The 8,762-nt window shown below is 44.8% G+C and overlaps 1 protein-coding gene across 4 annotated transcripts in view; it reads left to right on the top strand.

Moving 5' to 3' along the window:
* Positions 1-220: 220 nt before the first annotated feature.
* The window catches only part of adisspa (adipose secreted signaling protein a), an 11,176-nt gene continuing 2,634 nt past the window's right edge, over positions 221-8,762 (top strand). The window contains exons 1-5 of one of the 4 annotated variants that reach the window (XM_006809646.2): positions 221-368; positions 1,782-1,854; positions 3,376-3,512; positions 3,856-4,009; positions 6,898-6,998. In XM_006809646.2, the coding sequence (XP_006809709.1) occupies positions 1,836-1,854; positions 3,376-3,512; positions 3,856-4,009; positions 6,898-6,998 (411 nt within the window). In that variant the 5' untranslated portion in view covers positions 221-368; positions 1,782-1,835. Of the gene's footprint in view, positions 369-388; positions 472-1,781; positions 1,855-3,375; positions 3,513-3,855; positions 4,010-6,897; positions 7,197-8,762 lie in introns of those variants that run through there. The other 3 variants (XM_006809644.2, XM_087845583.1, XM_006809645.2) reach the window with 3 other exon arrangements.

Genomic DNA, 8,762 nt, shown 5'->3' with positions numbered 1-8,762 from the left:
GTTGGAGGTTTGATCTTATATAAGTGGCAAGATTTAGGACAAGTACGGTACAGTTAACATTTCAGGGTAAAATCCTGAAATAATAAATGGAAATAGTAGAAACAGACATTTGACCAGGTACACTCTGCTTTGAGTCTTACACGTGTGAGGCCTTAACGCCGCGGTGGAGACATTTGGACCCATCTGACGCGCCTTGTTATGTAACGGTGACCATCTGTGTGGCTGTCTGCTACACGCGCGTGTCCGCCGAGGAGTCCGCGCGCGGGACACGTGAGTGTGCATGTAGAGCACAGCAGCATCAGCTGCCAGCTGCCCAAAGACGGACGCCGGAGCGGGAAGCGCGCAGCTCGGATGATCTGAACTAAGCGGTACGTACTTCCTGTGACTGCGTGTGTTTAGCTGTAGCAGCAGGTTGGTGCAGGATACAGACTGGATGGGCGGATCTGTGTTTGACGGGTTGACACAGTTCCTGTAAGTAGCACCCTGCTTTTATTATCATGCATCCCGAATGGTTGTGTAGCGCATTATTGCCCAGTGTTGAAAGCCCTCAGGTGCCTGCTTCCCTCCGCACAGCTGAGCAGGATGGGTGTTGTCCTCTTTAAGCTCCCGTGACATTGACACGTTTCAGCTCTGTATATTAAAGTGATTCCAAAAGCTTTGTGACTTCTGGACACGCTGTGATAAAAACAGCACAGACGATTTTCACCTTTTAGATTTGTGTGTAGCGCGGACGCAGCTGTACGGGATCCAGCTTCATTTGTGAAGCACTGCAGCAAAAATCCATTTAAATGTCTTGTAAGACAAACAATCGCTGGATTACTATGTTGTAATTGTTACTGATAATCTTGGAATTAGAAGAAAGCCTCTAATAATTTAATGGGCAGGCTACAATATCGAGTAATCATCATTCAACTCATTTCAGTTGGATTTCTTGAATTTTACTAATTTTTTAAAATAATATTTTCTTATTTATTTAATTTAAATAGGGAAGCTTTACATAGTAGAAGAGAGGAGATATCAGTGCTGGTAATCAGACCACACAACAGTGAAAACCTGTTTCATTGTTACCATCTTGTGCAATAAAAAACAAAAACTACCATAATAAAAACGCCTATGTGACAGTGAAATAGCAATAAATACATGGATCATATTTATTTTTTTACTAAGACAACCTGTGACCTGTGATGCAGTGAACTCTTTATGCTCTATAACAAATAATTTAGCTGACACCTGTCTGTGGGCCAGAACAGCACACTGTGCCATGTGCTGTGCATGTCTCTTGTTGTGTGTTTATCTGACTCTGTAGAAAAACTACTGCGAAGAGCTGAAAGCAACAGCAAACTTTTGTGCACTTGTTCTTGTTCCCCTCTCTGCTCTCGGTGCCCAGCCCATGGCTCCGGGCTCGTCCTGTGGCTCTTTTCTGTCACCATGATCTGATTGCTGCAGTTTTATCTCTGCACATACTTTTCCTTTACAAGGCTGCTGCTTTGAGCTGAAATTAGAAATGGATCAAAATGAACTTCGGCTCCTGTGTTTTCTTAGTTCTTCAGATCAGACCAGCTGCAGGTCATAAAGGAGAGTGGCAGTTGTTCTATTCAAATAATCAATTTGTGGTCTCGGACTGATGGAAAACAAATCAGTGACAGATTATATTTGATTAGTATTCATATCGAAGGGATATAATAGACTAAAGATGGGACAACAGGACAAAGAAGGACGTGGAGGAAGAGAGCGTGTGATATCTGTGACACCGTGCTCTCTGTCTGTGCTCTCATACTCAGGTCAGTGATGACAGCACTCAGGTTTTGTCTAACCTAAATCCTAACCACATCACCATGGCAACAGGAAGAAAAGGTGAGTGTGATGCTGCTTGTGTGTTTATGAACGCTACTTGTGTGACTGGCCTTTATTTGAAACCACCAGGGGGCGCTGTATCCAGTTTAGTGATAAAGTGGCGAGTAGTACAGGTACAGGTGATTTGAATGAGGGCCTGACACATGCAGAAAGCACATGATATTTATCACTGTGCTTTTAACGGCTCTGTTTGTTGTTTTTTCCTGTATGTTTCTAAAAACATGTGTCTGCACTGAAAATGAGCACTAAAAACAATCCAGCTCATCGAAATGTTCTGACTGCGTTATGCCATGTAGTTTACATCCTCTCTGCTGTAACTCATCCAACACTGAAGTTTTAGCATCAGTGAATCACAACGACGGGGTCCTTTGGTCTGTCGCTTGTGTTGCTTTGGTCACAGATTCTCATCAGCCTCACACCTTCTGCTCATCTTTGTAATCTAAGAGCAGGAGAATCTAAACCACCCACCTTCTGATTTGTCGATGGTCTGCTGCTACCAGCTGTTCTCTGAGTGCTTAAGCAGAGTAGAAAAGTACCACATGACAATCGCTGTGTGTCCTATGGAGCTACAACCAGTTTGGAAGCATTTTTCATATTGATTCACAAACTGTAGAGGAAGCTGTCTAACTGAGACAGACGTGGGAATATCACATCGTGTCTGTGCTGCATCGCTCTGCAGCTGATGAGTTACAGTTGGTGCTGTAGGAAGCACTGGTCCAGCACATAGCCCATCCAGATGTTTCTTTGAAGCAGCTGTTGCTGTGAGTCGCATCTATATAAATATATGTTTTACTACAATTTTTTAGGTCGTTTTGGCTCAACTGGCCCACAGCACAAAAGTCTTTTAGTTGGTTCTCAAATCAGTAACACACCTCCTCACCCACATCAAACAATCTCATTGTCTTCACACACACTGTGCTGTCTCTACACGTGCTTCACTACTAAAGATTTTCATTTGCAACTGTGTTGATCACTTCTCACTTAAGCATTTTGTACTTTTGTCAGCTACAGCTCCAGATCGCTCACTTTCCTGAATACTGTCCAGCGTTGCTCATCCAAATTTCCCTTTCATGCACATCCCAAGGATGCTGTGCTGGACTGAAATCTGGTGACTGTTGAGGCTGTTGGAGTCCGTCTGCTCTTGTCTAACCTTGGTGATAGTAGACATGATTATGCAGGATAATCCCAGCCCATCGACAATGTCTGAAATACTCACAGCAGCCCGCCTGACATCATGAACCATGCCACGTTCATCTTTCTTACTTTGATGCTCAGTTTGAGCTCCAGCAGGCCGTCCTGTCTAAATGCTTTAAGTTCCTGCTGATGTCAAAGGCTGATTCGATGTTTGGATCGCTGTGATGAGCAGTGGAACAGGTGTACCTAATAATGTGACAGTACAGTAGTTGGTGTTATGCTCTCAGATTGCATCGGTTTGCTGTTCTCCATCTCAGCAAACACGCTGACAGCAGTTGTGTTCATTTCTACGGCTGCCGTGGTTTGATGTTACCTGTCTGTCCCCAGGCTCTACGTCCAAAGCAGGTGGGGTGCGTTTCCCTGACGATGACGAGCCCCCTGGCTCTCCAACACGGAGAGACGACCAGTCAAACGTCGCTACGCTCATTGCTGTCTCAGAGAAGGATGGCAGCTACTTGGTGAAGGTGTGTCTGCACACCGTCAAACGAACACAGTTGTTCGTCATGATTTCATCATTGTCAGCGATTTTTCAGGTGAAGTGTTGATAAAATGACCACAAGGTGTTTTCACGAATGAGTAGAGGAAGTCTCCTGGTTTACGATTTGATTGATTTCCATGTTCATGGATGTTTCATCCGGATACATTTGTAAAATGTAAAGTCCGACTGAGGAATGGTGGAACAACAAAACAACCTTAAACTGAGCCATGAAAATGTGACACCACGGGCTGTGTTAGCCCACATCCTCCTGAGCTATTTGATCCAATGTTTTCTACTCTCTGCCTCTAACACGTCGCTCCTCTGTCAAGGCTGGTTTCCTGAAGAGCCACCACTGTTATGAGATTGTCTTCACTGTCCCAGATGTCCCCACACTGGGCAAAGAGCTCTCATGTCTTCCATCCTCTTCTCCATCTCGGAGGCCGCCCAGCCTGCGGGTGCAGCGTATTAACTCCACACTGGAGGGTGAGTATAGGTGTACAGGAATACTTCAGGACATGCTTGCACATATGTCTAACCTGCAGTGTTGTGGAGCAGACTGTTGCTGCACAGAGCAGGTGACCACGGTGGGTTAGGTTCTCTGCCCAGCAGTAAGTCTGTAGTCTAAGGATCCTTAGACTCTGTCCAGCAGTGTCCTCACTTGTGTTATTACTTTTTCACACAAGCACAACACAAGTCTGTAACCAAGAAATGTATTTTGAAATTCAAATTTATATATCACCAATTCACAACAGTCGCCTCAAGGTGCTTTATATTATAAGGTAAAGACCCCACAATAATCATATGACCCCCTATGAGCAGCACTTTGGTGAGAGTGGGAAGGAAAAACTCCCTTTTAACAGGAAGAAACCTCCAGCAGAACCAGGCTCAGGAAGGGGCGGGGCCATCTACTGCGACTGATTGGGGTTAGGGGAGAAAGACATCCTAAGGAAAATGTATGTGCATGGTCACATTTCCCAACACCAGGAAGTGAAAACCTAAAAACGAAACCAAAACATGGCGTTAGTGTCTACTGTCTGTGGCAGCGTCTCTGTGCTGAGATTATTGGTAACACCTCACTATTTTTGAAAGTACGAACCTAAATTAAAACCCTGAGTAACTGAATGATTGTATTACATTACACTGATTAGTCCGTGTGAATAAATTGAGCATAAGCCATCTTGGGTTAAAAGCGATCCTGGAAGCCTACGTAGAACAAAACTCGAGTCTGCCTCGTGTCAGCAGACCCAGTATTTGAGCTCTCGTCTGTAATAGTATGCCAAAGCTCAGCTCTCCATACAGCTGTGACTAGGGATGGGTACATAAACGGTAGTAACCAGACCGAAAAGCAGCGCACACTTTGCTGCTTTATTTCAGAGCTTTTTTTCCTGAGCTGTGATACACTTTAGATTCTAGCCAATCATTTTACGTTTCCGAGGATAGTAGGCGGGTCCAGGTACGTACCTTCTTTTAGAGCAGAGCTACAGATTAAAAATGCCCAAAGCGAAGCGGTCAAAGCCTGGCTGTACTTCACAGCAAAAGATGCAAACTCAGCAGCTGCAACAAGTGCTTTAAGCTGATACTGTGATACTGTCAAAGGAGGTAACACCTCAAATCTGATGAAACACCTGGCGACGCATAGCGTTTTTTTAAAAGCCGAGAAATGCGCCGTATTTGATAGCTTGCTGCGAGACCTCACACCGAGCGCATCTACTGCGGGTGTGGTGCCTGTTATCGGACCCGGAGTTAGTTACTTAGTTACTTTGCAAAGGAGGTAACACCTCGAATCCGATGAAACACCTAGTGACGCATAGCGTTTAAAAAAAAAAAAAAAAAATTAGGCGTGTAATTTACGTTGAGTAGGCTAACCACGTTATTACATTAATGCATGTAAGGTGAACTAGCAAACACCGTCGTAGCTACATGCAGCTGTCTTCTTGTTTGATGGCAGATACTCCCTTCACCCTGGCCAAAAAGGCTAAAACGACCAAAGAAAAAGTGGGAAACAGTTAAACATGAGAGGTTTTTGGACAAAGTTTGTGTTTTTTCCATTGTTTAAGCACTGCTTCCAGCCAAGAGTGATACCATATATGCCCCATAGCTGCAGAAAAGGCTAACATTGTTATCTTTTTACAAAAAAACAGCTGAACATGAGAGGTTTTTGGACCAATTTTGTGTTCTCCATTCTTTAAGCACCGGTTTGAGCACCGTTTAAGCACCGGCACCGTTTCAAAAGTACCGGTTTGGCACTGGTATCGGATAAAACCTAAACGATACCCATCCCTAGCTGTGACACTGTCTCTGCCTGACCCAAGCATCTCAGTACTGCAATAACAGATCTCTGCTCTCGAGCAGGTTTGAGATCAAGAGTCAGCTGACTGCTGACTGCTGTTGCCAGTGTCTCAGCAGAAACAGCTGGATTCATCTCTCCAGCAGCTCAACACCTCCCAGGCTTGGTTTAGCACTAAGGAGCTAAACCAAACAAACCAGTCAGCTCTCCTTCATTGCAGCTGCATGGATCTAGTCTTCAAAGAACAGCCACAAAAAAATAAATCAACCACATTCCTGAATTTCCCCGTCCAGCAAGAGCTTCAATGTCCTGGATAAGCAAGAACTGGGTTGTAATTAGAGGGGAAGATACCAACACATGAATTCACTGGAGTGTGGACGTTCAACCCACTGTCACAGCAAAGTGTGTAATAGACATGCCGGTCCACAGTGTCCAAAATGGCTACCCTGGATGAATAAAGACAATAAGACAAGAGGGAGGGTAAGGAGAAGAGTGTTCAGGTACAATAACAAGAATGAAAGCACTGATGGCTTTCAGTGAACAGACTGAGTCTCTGAGGACGAGCTTTAAAGATGTGTGGTGCAACGAAAACGTTCTTCAAGCTTTCACTGTTTGTTTCTGCACGTACCAACTGTCTGTCCTCTGGCTGTGTCCCAGAATACTTCAGGCAAAAAAACCCAGACGGCCGTCGAGCCGAATACCAATCTCAAAGTTTCCTTTTATAGCAAAACGTTTGAAGAAGACTGCAACTTATTTAAGCATTTGAAGAAGACTGCAACTTATTTAAGCATTACATTAGAACATCGTCTTTGAAAAATTTCACTCAAGGTTAAGATGGCATCACAGTTACTGAGTCTGTGCTTTTTAGAGTTAGGAGTGCTGAATGTTCTGTTCTTTGCTGCATGAGGTAAATGCAGTCTTTGATACATTAGACATAGATATGCTGCAGCACAGGGTTGGTACATCTGGGGCTAAAGTATTCCTTTAACTGCATTGATGATGTTTCTAAAGTTCATTGGACTCAGCGTGGTGCAAACTGCGTATGAATAACTTGTCTCCTTCCTCACTCCCTCGTTCTCTTTAGGAGGTGTAAAGGTAACATGTGAGTACAGAACTCACCAGGAGGGGGTGCAACAGGAGGAGATCACCATGGTAACCAGAGGGAGAAAAGACAGCAGTCTAAAGGTCAGACTCCAGGCCAGGGTCATTGGTAGGTGCTTGTGCACCGACAGATACACACACATACGCACACACACTCATACAGGACTGCATCTTTATTACCTTGTTGACTGTACACAGATCAAACACAGTTCAACAGGACACCGTGCAGCAAAGTGAAACATTATAGTATGAGTATTATGCTTCAGTACATCTGGAACTGAGATTCTTGTTAAGGTGGAAGGAGTCCTGAAGAAAGGATATGTGGAGATTTTAAAGAAAACTTGAGTCTGGATCGTTGCTTTGACCTCCAACAGTCCAAAGCTGATGCAGCTTCTGGTGAAGAACTGCATCCAGAAGACCAAAGGAAACATCAGTGATTGGCCTTCACAACACCTTGACTTGACCCCCATGGAAAAACTGTGGGGTGAACTGAAGACCAAGGACCATCAAACCTGGACGAACTTTCTATGTTTTACAGCTCTTGGGGAAATTTTTTTTTTCATAATGAGGGCCAATAATTTCGTCATCGTCTGTATAGTTGGATTTCTGCGATTTAGAAGATAGTTAAAATGCATCTGTTGAACTGGCTGGATACTGGAGAGCCCAGCACATTTGTAAGTTTCTTACCATACAGTTTAATTTAGACCATTTTAAGGGACTTTATATAATAAGAAAAAGACCAGCAACAGTAATGATTAAGCAATCTCTGATGAGCAGCACTGCCGCTGGTGGCCTTTTAACAAGAAAAGACTTCTGGCAGAGCCAGGCTAGTTGAGGGGTCATAGACATCTGCTGAACATGTTGGTGTGTGAGGACAAGGACTGGGTGGAAACAGAGAAACAAAGGACAAAGCTAAACAAACTATTAGTTAGTACTTTTTGTCATGTTACAGCCTTAATTTAAAAAGGATTAAACTCTAACTAAGTCCTCCCAGCCACACTCAAGCACATCTTGGTTGGTTGTAGGACTAGCCTTACTCAGGGCAGATACACATGGAGGCACAACCAGGTCCTCAGGTGTCTAGCTGAGAAAGTTGAGTGCAAAAGAAAATCCATCAACGCTCAACCTTTCACTAACCAAGAGGAGCGTCAGCTTTCATTAACATTTGTCTGGGAAGGAGACAAGCCGAGGACAAGCCCCTCAACCCCAGACCTGGGCCCGCTGAAGGCCGCCAGGGATTGGCAGATGCAAGTGGACTTGGATCAGAGGCTAATTTTTCCCACAGAGATCGTAACAACTACCATGTTCTTTGGTCTAACTCCTAAAACTTGTGTATGTCATTGAGCTGACGTTACCATGGGAGGAAGCAACTGAGGAAGCATTTGAGCGTAAGAAGCTGCGGTATGCCAACTTGGCAGCTGAGGCAGAGGATAGAGGCTGGAAGATCAAGGTGCGCCCGGTGGAAGTGGGGTGCAGGGGCTTTGTTGCCAGTACCACAGCAAAACTGCTTAGAGAGATTGGGATCAGAGGACAGGCGCAACGGCAGGCTATAAGAGAATTAGCTAACACTGCTGAGAGGACCAGTCACTGGCTATGATTAAAAAGGGCTGACATCACTTGGGCAGCTAAGGCAGTCAGCTAACCACGAGAGAAAAGAAATACTCCGCTCTTCTTCCCTCTGCTCTTCTTCCCTTTTCTGGGAGGCAGTGGGGACGTAGAGCGCACAGCCTGATCCGGCGGGGAGGTGTGGGAAGCCAGATTGGGCGCCCCCCTTCCGGCTCTCCTCTCTCCTATCGTGTCCCTTTTGTCTTACTTCTCTCTGTCACCTTTTCTATCCCTTTGAAGAAG

Source organism: Neolamprologus brichardi, chromosome 9 (assembly GCF_056152115.1).
Source record: "Neolamprologus brichardi isolate AB-2024 chromosome 9, ASM5615211v1, whole genome shotgun sequence".
NCBI lineage: Eukaryota > Metazoa > Chordata > Actinopteri > Cichliformes > Cichlidae > Neolamprologus > Neolamprologus brichardi.
This window is presented reverse-complemented; position numbering and strand designations above follow the sequence as displayed.